At 41.6% G+C, this 20,975-nt stretch overlaps 1 protein-coding gene across 1 annotated transcript; it reads right to left on the bottom strand.

Annotated features, from left to right (window-relative positions):
- Nucleotides 1-11,972: 11,972 nt before the first annotated feature.
- On the bottom strand, nt 11,973-14,305 carry LOC103721618 (transcription repressor OFP14-like). Its single transcript, XM_008811891.5, has one exon. It carries the CDS (start codon nt 14,025-14,027, stop codon nt 13,248-13,250), a length of 780 nt encoding a protein of 259 aa, XP_008810113.3. The 5' UTR covers nt 14,028-14,305; the 3' UTR covers nt 11,973-13,247.
- Between the last annotated feature and the right edge of the window lie 6,670 nt (nt 14,306-20,975).

Genomic DNA, 20,975 nt, shown 5'->3' with positions numbered 1-20,975 from the left:
GTTCAAGTACTTTTAGCATTTATTATTTAATTATACAAATGTTAATGATACATGCATGGGTGCCTCAATTTCAACCGAATAACTAAAGAAAATAGATACATCTTAAGTTGATGGATTTTTTCTTGATTAGAAGATCCGCCAATCGCGCCTAATTCTAATTATTTATTTCCGAAGCAATGATATTTGCAAAGATCAGTACATCTTAATTTGATGTTTTCAACTAAGATATTAGATTCTTATTTCGGATGGTCATGGCCAAGATATATCCGAAAACTCAAAATATTTTAATAGCCACTTAGGCTATATTTGGTAGCCAATGGCAGCAACGGTAGCTAATACTGGGAGATGACAATGGGAGATAGCAAGGGGGAGGTGGTGACAACAATGCTAATCATGGATGGTTTAGATTTTCAAAATTTTGGAATCCAACTTTTTCAACTTTCGTAATTTTAAAAAATTGTGAAGATTTCAAAAAGGCAATCCAATTAACAGATCCTATCAATTCCAACAATTTTTCTTAAAGCTTAATATTCAAAAGTTAGTTTTTCACTAAAATTTCATTATAATTATTTTAAAAATCAAAATCCTAAATTATAACACTCTCATAGAGCAGACCAAGCACGAGTGCCCAGTATTTTGATCGATTCGATCAAAGTAATTTCATCAAATCATGCTCGAACTAGGGCACAGATGGTTCAATAGAGATCGAGGGTCATCAATATAACAGTGTTTGACAAGAGCTGGGTTAGGCTGGCACACTGCCCGATGATCCTAGATTATGACCCTTTACTAGAGTCAGCCCAAAAGTCACTGAGAGACATTCTTACTGAATCCAACAATCATAGAGAGACAATCCAGATAGAGAGAAACAAAGAGAGAACGGATTGGAAGAGAGAGAGAAGAGAGAGAAAGAGAGAGCAGAGTCACTCTCTAGCCAAGAAAGAGGGAAAGTGATGCAGCACCAGTGTGGGGGAAGAGAAGAAGAAGGAAGAACAAGAGAAGGAGAAGGAAGAAGAGGTTGTAGAGACGCAGGAAGAAGAGAAGGGGAGGAGGAGGAGGAAGAATAAGATCTGGGGGGAAAAGAAATTCTTAATCATTCATTAAACCCTAATCATGAAAATAGTTCCCTATATATAGGGCCCAAATACACAACTTGCATAAACCCCCCTTACACAGAAATAAATCCTAATGAACCCACAAATAACACAAATAAGCCCTAAAATGCAAATAAGCCCAGAAATAAAATAAACCACAAATAAACCCTAGAATGCAAATAAGCCCGAAAATAAAATAATAAAATAAATATGCAAATAAACGAGTCTGGCTCAATCCGGGGGCTCAGGATCATCTGGATGAAGGGCTCTGATGTCCCCATCAACTCCTCCCGGGTGAGAAAAACTCGACCCCGTCGAGTACAGGTCTGGCCGGCTGTCGTACTGCTCCAGAAGATCGGGGTCAATGCGCTGCAACTGTGCTTTGGAAATCCACGTCACATCAGACTTTGGTCGACCTTTCCACCGAACAAGGTAACGTTGGTAACCACCGTTCCTGCTTGAAATAACCTGCTCATCCAATATATGTTCTATTTGTTCTCTGCGTGCATGAAATTTGGGAGGTGGTGGCTCAACAGCAGGTAATAGGGCAGGGTATCCAACATAGGCAGGTATATCAATAAAGGGGTCAGAAGGCAGGAATATTATCTTTTTGTATGGGACTAAATCTTCAATATTAAATGTCGCACTAATCCCATAGTCATCAGGAAGATCCACAACATATGCATTCGAACTGGTTTTCTTTAAGATTTTGAATTGTTCTGCACTACAAATTTGCAATTTCTTAAACGTTTCCGAAGAAAGTCGTTCAAACCTAATTCTTATCATGATGTAATCTCTTTCACTTAACTCATTATAACGTCTGTGTAAATCAGCAAAGGATTTATATTTTAAGTTATTAAAGTGACTACAATTGCTGATTTCTCGATGCAATGAATATGGATGTGATACAATTGATTGTGCAGACTCAAAGACTCTATACTGATGAGACATGAAAAACAGGTCTATGGGTTGCCTAAGTTTGTAATCATGCACTACTTCGAATGGACTCATACCTATGGACTTGTTAACCGAACTATTACATGCAAACTCAACTGTCGGTAACATTAAATTTCAGGTCCTAGCATATGCATTCGGTCTGAGCCTATGATGTAGAAGGTTGGGCAGAGATGCTCCGGGAACTAGATCGATTGCGCGTTGGATATCATGCATTGGAGAAAGTGCATCCGGAAGATCATCAGGGAGTGCATCATGAAACTCCTCTAGAAGGGAAACTACTACCGGGGAATGTTCAAGGTTGGACTCCGCATGGGTAACTTTAGCTACAAGTGCCAATTCAGATGATTGGCTCTCAATATCTGTCACTACCTCTTCCACAGTTGTGATGTGAAGTGGCTTGGTTGTACTTAGATCACTAGTCTCCCTTTGGGAATCATTTTGGACAAAGTCTAATTCTGTAGGTTCGTCTTCAAAGTCTTCTTCATAGTCTTCTATATTTGGTTCATAGACTTCTTCGACATATTCGGCCTCTTGGTTCCTAACTTCTGGTTCAGTAATCGGGTAGGTCTTAGTGGAACATTGGGGCGCTATATAGCCGAATTGTTGACACCTAGAGTATTGGGTTTGGTGCCTAGGAGAGTAGGGAAGGACTACAGGTGGTGCGACCAAACCGATTTTAGGTTGGGCTGTAACAGGGGTTGGCGATTTAGGGGTCCTAGAATGTTGCACGAGCTCACGGATCTCTTGTCTGAATTCTTTGTATCCAGCCCGTATGGCAACGATCTGTTCTAAGATAGACCTCAAAATGTCGGAATTCATGGTAGCTACAGGGGTTTTAGGTTGATTGAGATAGTACTCCATATCACTACAGGTTGGCATGCAATGATGACACTAGGTGATGATGTGAAATGCAGTGTCACTAATGAAACCCTAATAACTATGATGTAGGACCAAATTTGATGCAGGACAACCTACTAATGCAATCTATTATGATTTCAGAAATCAGCAAGTCTTCACAATAATAGCTTAAATTTAAATGTTGCTGATTTTTACTTCGGTTATTCAGAATTAAGGATTAAGATTATTCAATTTAAGAAATTAGATTGCAATCAAGTAGTACAGTTGTTCTGATCCTAAATCAATATGATCGAATAATGTTGAGAAACGTCCTGTTACTAGGGTGTGCTAATTTAATGTCAAGATTTAAAGGGTAATAGGACGGGTTCGGAAGTGAGAGGTTCAATGTTCTGAATTATAACAGCAATATAAGTTTTCAAAATGTGGCTATCATGCAAGAGAACTAGAACATAATTAAATGAACAAGCCAGAAAAAGTAGAAACCTATCACCTGTGGCGGATGCAGTCAACCAGAATCGTCTGCTCGTGGAGTCTCGGACACGAAGTTGGCGCCGGGCAGAGCTAGCTGGAGTTATGGACCTGCATCTACAGCACAAGGCTTCCGGGGCTGTTGAAATGGGCTGAAGAACAATCTGGTTTGGGCCTGAGATCGGACCTGCAGCCGCTTGGGCTTGGGCCGCGCTCAATTGATGGCGCACAGGCTTGGGCCAGTACAGAAGCAAGAGCGGCTGGGGCCTTGGTTCGTGCGGGAAAGATGGATGGCCAAGGGGGAGAGCAGATGAGGGAGGCGACGGTGATGGCCAAGGGGGAGAGCAGATGAGGGAGGCGACGGTTGGGATGGCGGCCGAAGTCGGGGAGGTGCTGTGGTGGTGCTCGGGGTGGCGGTGGCGAGGATGGCGTGGGTCCAGTGTCGTTCACGGGAGACGTCCTCGGGTCGCAGTGAAGGCGGACACGGCGGCGGCGGCGGACGAGGCTCGGTGGAGACGGAGCCCGGCGGAGGTGGCGCAACAGAGATGGAGCGGCAGAGAGAAGGCTGCCGCGAAAGATGAGCGGCGGCAGACTCGGCGAGGCGGCGGAAATGGGGTTGGCACGACGGCGGCGAGGAGGAAAGGCGGAGCGGCTGGTGGTGGCGCTGCAGGCGGAGCTCGGCGACGGCGGCGAAGGGGACGGTGGAAACCCTAGGGTTTCCTTTTCGGCAGAACAGAGGTTGGTATTTTTTTTTTTTTTGAGGGGAAACACGTGCAGGTCACGTGATCCGACTTCTTTTTTTTTTTTTTTTTTTTGAGACACGTGAGATCACGTGTGTTGTTATAACCTTGGATCCGGTCGGATTCGGGTTGTCGGGCGTGAACCGCTCCGATAACCCGTTAGTTCCTCACGTGCAAGGCACGTGTATTTTTTTTTTTTTTTTGGAATGGATCCGGGCTAGCAGAGAAACGGGTAACGGGTTTGGATCTTACCCGTTAGGTTTGTTTTCTTCAACCTCCCGATGGTTTCGGGAGAAGGCTCCGATCTTCACGGCGATGGCGGTGGCCGGGGCTCTGGGACCTATGGCGGCGGGCGGGGCCGGTCACGGGCTCCGGCCGGCGGCGCTTCCGGTGACGCGTCGGCAGTCACGGCTGCGGCTCCGTGACCTGCAGCGGGGGATGGCTGGCGTTCCCGGGTTTGCCACGGGTCGGCCGTGGGCGGCGCGGGCGAGCTGGTGGCGCTGCTGACGTTGTGCGCGGGGTGAAGGCGGCCGTGGGCGCGACGGGTGGTGGGATTTGGCTCCTCCGACGGTGGGCTCGGGCCTTCACTGGGCAGCGGCGGCGACTGATGGATCAAGTCAGAGAGACGCGAAGGAGAGTCTGGTGCAGGGGCTGTGGCTCTTTCTTCTCTCTCGGCTGCAGAACTTTTTTTTTTTTTTTTTGCTCTGGTGAAGACACAGACCGAGAGAGAGGGGGGGTCGGATGCGGATGGCTGTCGATCTGGGCCTTCACAGACTCGGCAGTGATCCTTTTTTTTTTTTTTTCTTTGGTGAGCGGACTGACAGAGGGAAGGGGTCTGTTCTTGTTGTTGATGGTAACCGAGGGAAAGAAAAACTGTTGACGGATCGGGGCTTTGGCAATAGAAGCAAAACCGGTTGCTCTGATACCAAGTTGATGCAGCACCAGTGTGGGGGAAGAGAAGAAGAAGGAAGAACAAGAGAAGGAGAAGGAAGAAGAGGTTGTAGAGACGCAGGAAGAAGAGAAGGGGAGGAGGAGGAGGAAGAATAAGATCTGGGGGGAAAAGAAATTCTTAATCATTCATTAAACCCTAATCATGAAAATAGTTCCCTATATATAGGGCCCAAATACACAACTTGCATAAACCCCCCTTACACAGAAATAAATCCTAATGAACCCACAAATAACACAAATAAGCCCTAAAATGCAAATAAGCCCAGAAATAAAATAAACCACAAATAAACCCTAGAATGCAAATAAGCCCGAAAATAAGATAATAAAATAAATATGCAAATAAACGAGTCTGGCTCAATCCGGGGGCTCAGGATCATCTGGATGAAGGGCTCTGATGTCCCCATCAGAAAGGGGGAAGAAAGGGTGGTTGTGGTACTGCCTGGTGTTAGGAGACCCACGGTCGGTGGCAACTGGGGGCCAACAACTCCAAAATCAATCAAAAACTAGGGTTCTGCCCTCTTAAACCATAAAACCGAGACATTTTGGTGGTTGGGACTCCGACCATCACTTTTAATCACGACGGGAAGTCGAGGGAAAACTATGATTACGAGCGCCGAGGGTGAATAATGATCAGAGAAAGAAAAAAAGGCCTGGACTTTCGAAAATAAGGAAAAACAGGGTGTTGCCTTTTTCGGCCAAAATCCGATGAACACTAGCCGGCATCAAGGCCCTAAAGAATTCGGAAGAAAGAGGAGAAGAGTAGATCGAAGGTGGCTAGATCCTCGCCTAGTTTTCAGCAACGATTAGTCGTGATGGTGGCATGAACAATGACCGATGTGTGGAGAGGAAAAATGAAGAAATCTCTAGCGAAGAGCTCCGATCAAGATTGCAAACTCCAGTGGGGTGGAAGAGGGATCGAGAAGGGGCTCTAAATAGCCTCAGTCGCGATCAGAATCCAACCCGGAGTCGGATTCCGTCCGATGAACTTGAGAGGAAAAAGACTTCCATCGGGAGTCTCTTCCCTCTTTGCGCGTGCACAGCACATGCACTCTTTCTTTTCCTATTTTGGTCCAAACCCTTTCCAACGGGTCAATCAAATGGACTGGGCCCAATTCACTAAAAGGGCCGGGTATTACAAAGATAATGCATCAATGCAAAATTCATGGGAGGATGTGTGTATAAAATTTACATGCAGAATGAACATCGAAATAAACATGCAATCATATTGAGTTTGTCTTAACGGCTAGCCATTATGTAATTCTGTGCATGTGGCTTGATGTCTCTTATGGGAATTTAAGAGGTGAGGAGATAATGTTTGGGAATGTTATCAGAATCAACTAACAGGCACGAAGATAGCAATAGATTCAGGCACATTTTTTAATATGCATGGCAAGAAGACTTTTCTTCTCTGTTGCAATTCTATTTGCAACCTAAACACAGATTTTTAACCAAAAGAACAATGGACAACAATCTTAGGAGAAGAGAAACGACAAGCTTTAGGAAACAAAAAATGAATAATAGGGCTGAAACACAACATGATACGGCAAACATGGAGCAGAGACGGATCATTTAGACTAGCATGAGAAATGAAAAGTAACTCACTCACCTTGCACGTCTCATGTCGGTACTAGCTCAATGTTTAATCTCCTAGATGAGAGTAATTTGTGATTTTTATGACTCGAGGATGTAATTTACAATAGTTTTTATGTTCAACTTGAATTAGTCTCTCGGTGTGTGCAAAGACTACTTCAAACTAGTAAATGAAACTAATATGTGATTTTTTACAATTGAAAAGGAGTAATTTGTATTAGCCGGCATAATGCGAGACAAGATCAAACTTGTTAATAGGGACAGCTGGAAATGATTTTAGAAATTTATCAACATTACAGCTAACTCTCTTAGCTTTCAAAATAGAACTCATTGTTCGTTTGTCATGCCTTCGTGTATTCTTTATTCGATGTCCCATCTCGGTGCATGAGATATTCATGCTCTTCTCTCCATCTCCAATCTCAGCCGGCTGAGCTCTTGTTTTTTTTAAAAAAATTAAGATATTTTTGGTTGCAAGGAAATGCATGAAAAAACAAAAGAAAAATTAAGATTCCATACAAATGGAAAAGTTTTCTATAAAGCTGGTTATAATTTTTTTAGATTTGTATTAGCTTTCTAATTAGATTTTTTTTTGAAACAAATAAGTTTAAAATTAGATTTTTCTAGAGAAATGAGTTTTTCAAGCAGTTGTTTTTGCATCTAAAGAATACCCTAAGACCTCTTCATTTTCTCTTCTTGGGTTGAAGTGCTAACTCCTAATAGAGATAAGTCGCTCCATTCATTCTTCCTTTCTTCTTAATATCACCGATCTAATAACATATTACCATAATGAGAACCAACATGCGTGCATTTTAGAACTTCTTAGTATAAAAAAAAACAACAACAAATACATTTATCAACAAATTCCTGATAACATGTGATAGCATGGTTTAAGGAAGAAATTAATATTGTGGGCTAGATTCAATCTAAGGTTTCTATGTGCAGCAATCACGATAGAAAATATTACGGTTTTCTTGATTATAGGATAAATGATAACGAGTACATAAGAGCATCTGTATGATATGATCTAAGATTTGTTTTAGCGGATATACCCTTCTGCCCTAGAAATTAGAGATTTTGGATTCAAATTTTGGATGGTGCATATCCTAATATGAGGAGCTTAGTATACATGATTATAATGGGGTCAAACTCTCTCCCTCTCTTTCTTTTGAAAAAAATAAGAAAAAAAAAACTCTATTTGATAACATGGCCATGGAGATTTTAATCGGAGAGAGAAGGAAAACAAGTCAACTTGTAAGTATTTCTTCAGTATCATCACCGAGCGCTAGCTTGGACGGCTTACTTGAGTGGTATCGCCTCTCATCACTTTGGCAAGGATCAGGGGTTTTAGTCAACCATCCAATTGTAGAGTGAGTGAAGTCTAGAGAAAAGGCGAGAATTAGTTCTTTCTGCTCTCAAAAGAAAAATAAATGAATGTCTTCATTTCATTAATAGCCAAATATTTATCTTAGAAAACTTAGAAGGCTATGCAGCTTATATAAGAGTCTCTAATTACATGTGGCTAGCTATATTTGTCTTATATGATACGGGGACTGCATGTATATATATATATATATATATGTCCTCTCCTGATTTGGGCCTTGAAAGTATGATTTACGAGGTATACAACATTCGAATATAACTTCAAGAGTGATAATTTAAGAAATTCATTTAGGATTTGATTTATTTTTTAGCAACTACCTCTCGGTCGGGCCCTTTCTTTATTTTCTTTGTAAGGGGGTAGATTTGGGGCTGGTATGCATGGGATGTACAAGGAAGTTAACGGATGAGCGCCTGCACAATCATCAGGTTAACAAAGAAGTAGACGTAAAGCTATTTGCTCATGCCTTGGCCTTTTGCATGCAATATCACAGCATGCGATGACAAGTTGACAGCCAATCACGTTCAAAGTCTCATGCAACGGAATTTCTTGCCACATATCATTGACCACAATTTCTTTGGTTCTTCCCCACCTTGTGAAATGGTGAAGGGTGACTGCACATGCCTAGAATAATAACAAAACTATGAGCACACAGTGGAAGAATCTGCCTGTGGCTATACGTCAAAAGATGATATGAATCATGTTGGCCGAGATGTCATCTTGATCACTCGAAGCAAGGGAGCAGCAGGTAGACAGGATGGGCGGTCTTAATGGGTAAACTAAGGATGGTAGCCATGTGGTAAAAGGAATCAAGGTGCATGCAATGCTTTCTGATTGCCAACTCTCTAATATTCCATCCAGTATTGCAAATGGATTCTTCCATGTGCTTGGCCCCACACAACTCGACTCTCACTTCTGATCACTAGCTGCGTCTTCCAAGTTCCATTTCTATAAAGCCGTTCCAGTTTGCCATCCATTCTATATACCGAGTTCACCTTCGGATGGGGTTCCAGGATATTGTTGCAGGATGCTCAGGAGGCCACTATCGGAGGCTGGATCACCAGCACGACGAGGCCGAGAGGTCCGGAAGGCGATGGCTTAGAAATTTAAATGGGAAAATGGTTGCTCTGCGGCTATCCTCTTCCAAGAAGCTAAAGTGGAGGTGTTTTCCTTCGATTGGAGCGGCAAGAAGGATTGCCGAGTTGTATGCTGGTATTGCAGAGACTGCAAAGCTGGATGAAGTCGTTAGTCCTGCTATCATCTTTTCTTCCCAGTGGGGCCTCCCATTTTTCTCTCATTCGTCGTTTGTATGCAAGAAGAGGGAGATTTCACCGGACAGAAATCTCTCATGAAATGCTCCTTTGTTACATTTGTGGAACAGACAAATCTCTTCGCTCGTTTCAGGTTTTCCTCGACATTACTCGGAAATATAGCTGGCCGACAATAATGCTGTATTTTTTTCCTTTCTTTTTGGTCGTAAATTAATTTTGTATCTGCCATTTTTTTTAATGTCATTATTTGGGTGTGACTCATCTTCTTTAGCCTCATTGTGGAGAGCCCTTGCAAGGCTCTCACAATCAGAGAAGGTTTAGCTCAAATCGCCTCTTAATGCTGATGCACATCAATCTGGTTTAGCTCATCAGGCGCAAATGGAGTCGACAATTAGTATCAATGGATTTTTTCTGATAAATCAACAATTAGTTTTTAGGATACGCATATATGGATTGAAGCCAAAATTCTCAGGTTTAGGATGACTAGAATTTACGAGTGTAATACAACTTTAGAATATGTGGTAAAATTAGAGAGATCCTGCAGCTTACTCGAAGAACAGATGTGGAGAAGAAATTATTTTCGTTTTAGCCGTTTTGAAATAAAAATAAATCGGTACCCAGCATGGGTGCACTTTAAGAGAGAGAATGAGAGAGAAACAGGAGAAAACATGAGAAAATGCATCATATAAAGAAGATAATAAATACCCAAAGATAAGATGGTAAAATTTAAAAGAAGAAAATGTTATATCTTTCAGGGATAAATTTTTAAAGAAGGGAAATTATTTGCATTCTCATGAGATATGGGCATCCAATTAAGCTAAACAGAGCTTAAAATGCCATGTATAACAGCAATGTAGCAGTGCCAACTGTAGACTAAAAGAAAAGATGAAAAAATTGATTGAGATGAAGAACTGGGGAGAAGTATTACCTGGATCGCGAGAACCCGACCTTACAAAGTTCATGATGATCCCTGATCATATAAATTGCACCACGCCCACAATTAGCTTTGACTGAGCCCTCGAAGTTAACCATGACTACCCCATGCTGTGGGGGTATCCAAGTATATAACCATACAATTAGAAGGAGGGTTGGACACAATGCAACTCGGATTAAGGGATATTGTAGATTTTCCCGTGCTAGTCCTTTTTCCAACCTAATATCAAAACACTCCTTTTTAATTGCTTTTGTATAGACCTGTAATACCTGATTTCTAGAATTTAGGACAAAATGATACCGCTCATTTAATTAATGACTGATTTTGTTCGATGCCGCGTGTTTGACAGAGATTAAGCTCTTCATTGCATAATACGAATTACTTGGATTATTCATTTTGTTCTATATTTTTCCCTTTTGAAGATTTTGTGTTTCAATGATGAGGAAAAACAAGAGAAAACAGAGATCATAACGAATGTTAAATGATCGCGCTCGAGCAAACTATGTACTAATAGAGCATAAGGGGCTATTTTATCGTAATAACTGATAAATTGAAATTTCTTGCAAAACAATTTCATTTGGGCTATTATGGTATCAATTGTGGCCTATGGAGTACAGAGTTGTATTTAGCTTAGCATGTGCGACAGTGCGAAGCAATTTCTGTCTCTCTACTTCGTTATGTCATTCTATATATATGTTTATTATTTATTGGACTGATTCACTTGGAGATCAATCAGATCCGGTGGTGCAACTATGTAATAGACATCCTTTAGGATCTCCTTTGCAGGTGCCCTTGTTAAGATGGAATTCTTGTTGCTGGACTGGTAATGTGTAGGTGAAACTTGCATCGATCAATGAAATGGCTTCTCAATGGTAGCGTGTTTTATGCAAGTCTTGCCAATATCTGAGGCCTGAACCTGGAGGCTGTGCATTTATCCTTGGATTGTCTTATTCATTTGGAAGGTGGCCTGGAGATGCTTGCCCACTAGAACTGTATTGGGGTGTGAGGGTTCTTGCAGCCTGTGTGATTTGCCCGGAGGTGGAGGAGACCATTTTCTGCACCCTCATAGACTACCCGCAGGCCAGGCAGATATGGTGCTATGTTTCAGGCTAGCCGGATCAATGGCAGAGGTGGTTATCTACCTAGGAGTTTCTACAATTCTTGAAGGCCTCGGCATGGAGATCTGTGCTTGAGGAGGGGGGCCATGTGCTGCCTATCTAGCCTACCAGTGTTAGCTAGATAAGAATGCCCAAGTCTTCGAGGGAGTCAGCTCTCATCTGAGGGTGATAGCGGCTAGAGCCCTTATGAAGGCGGCTGAGATCATCGACGTTATAGAGGCATCACCTGAGTTAGCTAGGGACATCTGGGGCTCCTATTTTGCTCACACAACATTCAGGACAATACTCGTCTCTTAGGTGCCCCCACCTTCTGATTTTCTCGAGGTAAACTTCAACGGCACGGCAGTGTGAATGATGAGGGGAGATGCAGCAACATAGGATTCGCCATCCGAGATCACGACTCCAGATTAGTTGCGGCGGGAGGCTGGCGGACTTTTGACTCATTAGTGGTGTGTGCTGAGTTTAAAACAGTTTGGGAGGGCATCTACTATGCGAGGTGAACACTGGATGCGGACCACATTATTCTTGAAGGCGATTCGGCCATAGTGGTTGAGTAGATCCAGGGGCGGGGACGCACTGCTGAGGACCGGCCGTTGATCCATGAGATTCGTCGGTTGATGGAGGAATGCAATTCTCATCAGGCTTTACACGTGTTCAGAGAGGCCAATGGGACGGCCGACTGGGTGGCCTTCTATGCGGCCCACCACTTCGATAGTTTTGTTTGGGTTGGAAGTGGGTCTGTTTTAGGGGCATTACGTAGTGTTCTATTTTCTGATTTTATTGACTGCATTTATACGTGTAGTGTGTGAACCACTGTTGCAAAAAAAAAAAGAAAAAAATAAAAAAAAAAAGAAAACCTTGTCACGGATCTTTTAGCAGCTGTCAAATTGGCCATATGCTTTCTAGGCCTATTGAGCTCTGTTTCAAACCTGCTTTAATAAATTTCCACGGAGGGAACTGTAGAATATGAACAGGGGAGAATAGGAACCTCACTCACGTTATTGTTTGGTGCTTTTATAGTCAAAGCGTGAGTCACCACAGTAGTAATATGCTCCACGGTGGAGTGCCAGTCCCGGTCCTACGGATCGTTATATTGTTCGGACCGGATCTCCTTTAATTTATGGTGCCAGGCCAACCAAAATCTTTATAATATTACCTGGAAACAGATCGCACCAAAGAACTTGATCCGCCAAATCCAATGGTCCAACCACAAGACGGGAAAATAACATATATATCAGAACGTTGAATTTGCTCCCCGCATTGCATGTGACCGCAAATCTCAAGAACCTCTTGAATAATTAGACAATTAGGCATAGACTTGCTTAGTGCGACAGTAAAATAAATACCATAACTTATAGGTCTATGGCTTCCTTAATAACACCATTCAATACCATAGCCGATACACTAGTTGCTACATCTACTTAACGGATCATGTGCAAGCGTAAGAGCTAATTAGTTGTCTATTCACGGGCTCCCGAGCTACAAAGTTGAGCAAGTTGAAGAAATGATAATAAAAATATAAAATATATAAATAAATTTATTTCATTCTATCAGCTTAAGCTTTTAAAATAAATGGTGATTTTAACATGATATCCTATCCAAAGCAGGCAGTATCTGCCTCGTTTTTTTAGATCAGAAAATTCAACGACAATCCACGGTTTCTGACGGCTTGATTCCTCAGGAAAACCATCGACTCCCGTTAATTCCCCCATTAAATTATGGCTATAATATTATTTGCATGTGCTCATCACGTAACTTGCGTTCCCATGTCCCTAATGGCTCTTGGTATATAGATGATATTATATATCTACAACCGGAAAATACGGCGTTACCTCTTCCAGCGGCGCCGTTCAAGACCTCCCAATCGGACCCACCAACATGGTCCACGTCAGCCGGCCACCGGAAAATGACGTGGCAGCACCACCTCCTCCCCTTCTTTGGCTTTCCCCTGCCTCCTCCCCCTGCTCGACGGAACCCTACGCCGGTAGCTGACCGTCAGATCTGTGAAGGCCCTCAGGATGTACTTGTGCACGCTCCGGTCGTTGAGCTCCAGGTAGCAGAACAGGAGCTCCTCCATGAAGTCCCAGTCCAACGCCTGGTGGGGGTCCACGTGGCGGGCGTCCACCATGTCCTGCATGGACCGCCGGAAATCGTCGTAGGGGTCCTTGGAAAAGGTCGTCACCGCCACCCCGTCGCCGGGGACAGCCGGACCGGCGTCGTACTGCCGGGAGGATGATGACGACGATGACGTGGCCGCGCTCGGCCGGGCCTCGTCGAGGAGGGAGTTGGACGTACCGGGGGAAACAAAGAACCGCTCCGACGACCGGATCATGCCCGCCGGCGGATCGGTGTCGTAGCTTGGGGATTCGGAGGAGAACTCACGCTTGTCGTCTTCGTCGCGGTAGTACAGGGAGTGAAAATTCTCGTAGAGGAAGCGATCGACGTCGGAGAGGGTGGCGGCGGGGTCATGGGCGCCACCGCCGCTGCCGTCTTCAGGTTGGTCGCGATCGACGGCGAAGGACGGGGTCCTGGGGTGCTTGCAGGCGGAGAGGAGCCAGCTGGTGGCGACGTTGGAGGGGTTTGGGGGGCTTGGGAGGTGGAGAGTGGGGACTTTCTTCAGCTTAGAGAAATAGAGTTGGAAAGATTTGTGAATGCCCTTCTTCCCCATATCTTTCTTCTCTTCTTTGGCTGCTTCTCTGTGGGTTGGTCACTGGGGAGAGAATAAAGATGGCTTAGTGGCAGGTGATGGTTCTTTTATATATAGGGGGAGAAGGAGAAAGGAGAAGAGGCATGGGAAATGAAGATATTTGGAAGGTAAAACTGGGAGGATGTCTTATAGGTATGTCCTGTTCTCCATCTTGGGAGGTATGGTGTTAATTAATGGGCTATAAATATGTTTAGACGGTAGGGGATTAATTTCATAGGTTTAAATTGGGGGTTAGATAAGCATGTGTAGGTTTCTATGGATTTATATATATAGGTTTGGAAAGTTACATGAATTGAACGGTTGTTGGCTTCTGGACTCTGAAGCAGGGGCTTCAAATGAGCCGACCTTTGCTCTGCCGGCATGGCCTCTAGCGGCGGCTTCGCTTGGCTAGACTTTTAATCTGAAGGAGGATTGGTTTGGTCCTTTAAATACTACCGTATGTATGACCCCTTTTTCTTCTTTTTTTCTTAGGTTAAGAGGTATGACCCCTGGTTTGAACCTGGCGTATATAGGTTGTGCGTATTTTTATTTACATAGTTTATCATATTTATTTATCCCACTCTAATCAAATTTTTTTTGATTGTAGTTGTAATAATTCAGGACCTCGTCCAAAAAAACTAGTTGAAAGATATTATTTAGATTTTTTTATCCTATATAAGTATCTAAGATATGCCTAGCGAATAACCGGTGTTTGACTAAACACACGCCCGCACATATCTTCACAATAGTATCATAGATGTCGATCATAATCTATTATTTACATAAAATTAACATTGAAGCTATAATAGTGACATCGATTATCTTGCTGATATGTAGACTAGATCTAGGTTGCATCGATGTCCAAAGTTGCGACATATGTGCTTTTACTATGATGAAAGATTGCCAAGTATGTGGATAGTGGTAGGGCTGGCTATCTTTAAAGTACATCACTAAAAGTATTTAAAACTTGAAATTGGAGTGAATTGGATGTTAAGTTTTAACATGCTGTTCCGTCCTTGGTATGACATAATTTGTTATGAGAGATAGATCTTGTTCTCGTGAATTTAAACTGCAGGAACCATGCATGATATTCTTTAAATCTTTGAACTTTTAGTTTGCTCTTCTTTCTTACCTTAGTTAAATAATATTTAAATTATTTCTCAAATACGACACTTCATGTAGAATTACTCATTTATTCACATACTTGCAACTTATTAATTAAACTACGGCCGATCTAAAGAAATTAATAAATTATGCTTTAGTGATTGTATATGATGTTGCTATTTTTCTTGTTCTTTCCGTTATTTTTCTATTATCCCTATCTCTTTCCATACTTCTTTTAATATAAGTAAGTGTATGGAATCTAATAATCATACATTACTTGATTAATTCTTAGTTGTTTGTAATATTCTTGATCTTATAATGAATTTCTTGATTTTTTTTTCCTCTGAATTTCGAATATTCAGCGGAATCTGAACTTTCTCCAAACACCAGGCTCGTGACTTTCCACCATGAGATTCCATATTTTAAAACGCAGTTCATACGCTGTCTAACTCAAGTTCAAACTAGGCGATCCCATAACGGTCCATGTGTTAAACGACAATTAAAATAGTATTATATAGGTTCATTTAACCAAGGCCGTCATGCAATATGGACAAAATGACGAGGAGACTGGACCTTTCCCGTTCAATCTTCAAACGGAGAGATCTCGCCAATTTGAGATTTGGTCCACATCCTGCACCCTTGCTCGTTTTTTAATTGCACGGCATTGCCAAACCTCCCCGATCTAATAATGAGATGGCTGTTATTTTTAATAATGAGGTTATAGAGTATAGAAACAGAGTTCGAACTCAGAATCTCTACTTGATATGATAACATAATAAAATTACCACTTATTCCAAAAACTTAAACTCATAAGATGAGATAGATTTATATATATTTTATATTTTCTTACGGAAGAGGAGGGCAATTTCGACATCGGAGGTGGAAGGACAGTCAGTGAGGAAGCGGCGAATGTCGAGGACGGCGAGGAAAATAGAGTTGCGGCTGCCAAAGTCGAGGAGAGGGGAGGGGGAGAAACCGTCCATGGCAGTCTCCAGCTTCTCATGCTGAAATATCCAAATCTTATTAGAGGTGGTAATACTGGCGGTGGCTATAATTGTGGAGTCCTTGCTGCAGGAGAAGGGATCTATGAGAGAGAGAACTTGCTACATCTCTCCATCAAACAAGAAGAAAAAGGAGGGAAAAGGGGAAAGCATAGCATGCTGCTTTCTAGTTGGACCGGACCATCGTCGAGCCGGTAAATATGATCCTACTAATAATTTCTATTTGTAAAAAAATTATTAATTGGAGCAGGAACCGTCGATAAATTCATTCTAACGTATGTTGTTATTATACATAAAAATAAGAAAAAAAATACGGTTACATGTATTGCATCTTCGTTCGATTGGTCGGACTGGTACGTCATGGATCCAATCAAACTACTAATTTTTTCCATTTGAAGGATGCTTGCAACGCCCGAGGTGAGATAGATTGACATGACGCCCATCAGCACCAATTTCCGATGCGCAAGTATGCGAGGCAGGCAACACATGACCGGACGGACCCCATATATGAAACGAGCATCATATTTATCGGACAAGGCATCCAGGATTTTTTTTTTCTTTTTATGGTGAATAGATATCCAGCAAATCTACCGGCTAATCTTGAGGTGTAAATGAACTTCATTGTAGTAAGCTTTTGAAGCCGGTAAATCTTCTTAGAGATTAGAGCGAGTTCCTACAAGAGGAATCTTTGTGGCAGTCATGTAATTTGAATTTATAATATATAATATTTTAAGTTCAGTGGTCGCATCAAAAGGAGTCCGAACATGTGGCCTTCTCGAGCAGACAATGGGCTAATATAGGAAAATTACACAACTGACACGTGGCTGGCTTTCTTACCCTTATCGAGTAGCATGCAGCGGCCTGAGTTTTCCTATATTATTATTATACATAAAAAATAAATAAAGAAATTAAATTCATCATAGATCGATCCATAATGAATCTGATCCATCTAACAATTTTTTTCCGATCATTATTGGAGTATGACATAAAGTGGTAAGCATAATCCACTGGCTAGAGTTGGCAAGCTCGATCATCCTAGCATCAAATCTTAGGTCTTAAATGCCAACAGTGCAACCTCTTGTTAAGATAGGTTGCTGAGTAGGTTGGGTGAAAGCTATTAAGCTATAATACAATTACAAATAGCTTAAATTTGTGCCACGATTTGGATAATGCTTTTAAAGTGCTCGTCAAAATTATGCAACTATGTAACTATTTACCTTTTAGTATGCAACTATATGTAGCTTTTACCATACTGTGACTTTAACTTGGAGCATTTTAATTGTTTAAGCAACGTTAATCACACATGTAACTTACATGCACTTCAAATTTCCTTCTTAAGGAGGTTGGCCAGCCAACTTTCTCTCATTTTGGTCTTCTTGGAGGAGCAAGAGAGTTCATCAATCAATTAGAAGGGCAGCTATTGATGATGTCATTCTTTTGGTATGTTTGGCAAAAAAGAAATGGTAGAATCCTACTCAAGAAGAAAAACTCCAATTTCACCGCTCGGCAAAAGATCCTATACTCTTTTTGGGTTTGGGAGAACTTCTGTTCTACCTACAAAGGAGGAAGGCTACAAATTGATTTGGGATAGCTTATCTTCTTTGGTTACCCACTTGAAATGACCCATGCGAGTGTGTGTTTAGACCCACATCTATTATTCGTTGAATAGATTTGAGGTACAATTATACGGAATCAACTCAAATAATAATTCTGAGGAGCTATTTTGGATGAGGTCCTCATCGTTGTACCACTATAACTCTTAAACTATACTTATGACATCCTTTATTATGAACGTACTTTATGTTTAAATGTTTTTGTTTTGTTGACTCATCTCCTTCTCCATACTTGTAACTCTTTGTACGCTCTTTTGATCACTAAATCAGGGAAAGTTTCTCACTTCATTTCGCATCAAAAATTTTCCTTTCCGAAAAAAGTGTGCATTTCCAATTATTTGATGAAAAGTAATGCCATGGGGCACTGCTTAGTTGCCCCATCGATCCATTGTGCCAACATGATATGATGGGATCGCGTCAATTCATAAGGATTGCAGACCAAATCATGATGTGTCACGCCAATCATCAATATTGCATTGCATGAAAAACTGACGAATAAGTGAGCGGTCGCAAGAGCTTTTCTTTTAAGAAACCTTTTTCTAGTAAATTCTATTACTGTTGAATGATCTGGTTACTGGTTAAGTCGAACCTTTTGATCTGGTTACTGTCATTCGTATATGACGAAATAATGCAAGAATTCGAATGGCTAACATGTGTATCGTGAAAAAGGCACGGTAGTAGTTGATTGGTTCTTTCTTCCCAAACAGCAGGCGCGTCGACCCAAATATCCGCAGCTTCTTTTGCCTCAAAAAACGGAGAGGAAGAAGGAAAAAAAGAAAAAAAGACTCCATGGCTTTGCTGTGATCATGTAACCTACCCAAATTAAGCTGCACGCACTATACGTAACATTCCTCAATTAGTCCGAGTTAAATGAGACCCTACATGAATCTTGAGAGGGTCCGTTTTTCACTTTCATGGGATCAAATGCGTAGCTACTAACACATACTCAGGCATCTGGAATTCAATTGTCCATTCCCTGACTTTTAGGATTTACCATCCACACGAGGCCCCATTTTTTTTTTTTAAAAAAAAAATAGAACATATTGTTGCTCAGCTACACAAATAGGAGAGTTTTGTAAGCATAACAATGATGAAATAGTTTTTTCAGATATATTCGATAAATTGTACATCTCTTCTATGACAAGGCAGGCTCTCAGGCTCATAACTCCACCCTCAAGCAGCAACTCGACTTTTACCATAACTTCAGCGTTACTACAAACTTGGCTGGCCGCGTGCTTGGCACAGGCAAACAATAGTATGAAATAACACTTATTTTACCTCCCTAGTCCCATTCTCATCAAAGAAAAAAATATATAACCCTTACAAACACATTTTAAGTTCTCTGCACGTAATTTTCTTTCTACGTTTACATTCTTAATTAAAAGATCAGTGAACAAGGTAGGTAACAAGAAGGGCTACCAGCATGAGCACATAAGCTATCCCCAGGTCGATGGCCTTGCCATCAACCACCCGAGAAGGTGCCGTTGGTTCCCCATGAGTGAGCTGCTTTAGACCTGACAAGAAGAAAGCAAAGAGAAGCAGATAAGACACTCTCACAGACCTCATTCTCCAGGTGATGAAGGGAGGGAAAACCTGGGAAACGAGATGAGAATATTTAGATATTTAGAAGCGAAGAAAGAAAGTACTGAGAAGATATGAAGCGATGATGGCTGGAGATGAGTGGAGAGGTGGTGGTTGGTAGGTTTTTATGGAGAAAAAGGCGATCGGATTATTATTAGCATTTAAGCCGCCATATTTGATCCAGGAAATGGAGGCTTTTGAACATGCGAGTTGACTGGGAATGCACTGTGGACCGCACCTACTGCGGGTGTCGCACGGTGATAGAGATGGTGGATATCTCGACAAGAAATTAGCCGAAGTCCAGTGAATGAACATGGGAGAGCCGTCGATTGGGTCAAATAACATTAGAAATACTGCGTCGTATTGCTTCTTTTCTACAAGAAATTAGCTCCTGTTGAGTTGACCAGCGTCGCTTGTGGACTTTTAGTCAGATATTGCAACGGGTTTTGATTTTTTTTTTTTGTGTGATGAAAACAGGCTTTGATCATTGAACTAAAAATACTACTTGCCTCATAATTCGATCGTGTGCGGGAGAGGGATAGCAGATACTTACTATGGGCCAAGCAAACGCCCTCCCTTTTAGTCCAATTTTAAATTCTATGTATCCTAATTAATAAATAAACTAGACATGGATCTATCATCGAATTTTACTTATTTTTTCTTCAATAACTACTGCATGATTTAGTGGTTGTTATATAAAAACATGAAATTTAGATTTACTAGAATTGATGCTCTACATAATACCTTGTCATCAAATTTTGTTCTCCATATTTAATGTAGTGATCAAAGAATGGTTATATAATCATTACATGAGAAGATGAAAATTGAGCTTCAGTACAATCAACTAATAATAGAAAGACTCCTTATTTTTCATGTTTCCTACAGTGATCACAAAATTTTATACCAAAATATGAAATTATTATAACAAATAAAAAAATAAAGGGACCTATCATTAAAATTTATTTCTATGTTTCATATATGATCTCTCTTTTTTTTCTTGAGGGATGAGTTTCATATATGATCATGGATGATTTAGCGGACAGTGTGTGAAAGCACGAAATTTAGAATTTATTATGGTCAATGAATTGCAGAAAGATTTTTCATCAAATTTCATTTCCTAATGGTATCAATCAACATATAATGATACCTTGATCGTTATATGAAAATTTAAAACCAAAAATATATTACCATTTTTTATTTTTATATTTAATATAATAATCATGGTATGGTTTCATGATCACTATATAAAAATGATAAATTTAAGTGACCTTCACTTTTATGAATCCCAATGCAAAATTAAGGACCATAGTTGAATCAGACCATTATTGATCAGTGTAATCGGCGTTGAACTTCATCTGCAGGGTAAACCATTGTCGCTGGAAGAAAACGGCAGGGGCAGGCCTCCTTCAATGAGTTCGGCTTAGGCCCCCAAATGCATTGAGCTACGCCTGTCCCCACGGAGACCCTGCCGCCGGCGAACCCCATTACCTGCACAACCGCTGCTGCCGCAGGCAGCTTTTGGGGTCCGAGATCCGACACGAGCTGGAGGCCCAGTCAACAACGGCGTCGCCGGAGGCGTGGAAGAAGTTGAGGTTCCCGCCCGCAAGGTGGAAGACGGTGAGGGTCGGGAG

Source organism: Phoenix dactylifera, chromosome 9 (genome assembly GCF_051530095.1).
Source record: "Phoenix dactylifera cultivar Ajwa chromosome 9, Ajwa_hap1_PhDact_Kaust_v1.1, whole genome shotgun sequence".
NCBI classification, from domain to species: domain Eukaryota; kingdom Viridiplantae; phylum Streptophyta; class Magnoliopsida; order Arecales; family Arecaceae; genus Phoenix; species Phoenix dactylifera.
Note: the sequence above shows the minus strand (reverse complement) of the source record. Positions and strands in the feature narration are given on the sequence as shown.

What these genes read in the sequence shown, in the direction of transcription:
- LOC103721618 (XM_008811891.5), bottom strand. Translation starts at nt 14,027, where the DNA reads ATGGGGAAGAAGGGCATTCACAAATCTTTCCAACTCTATTTCTCTAAG.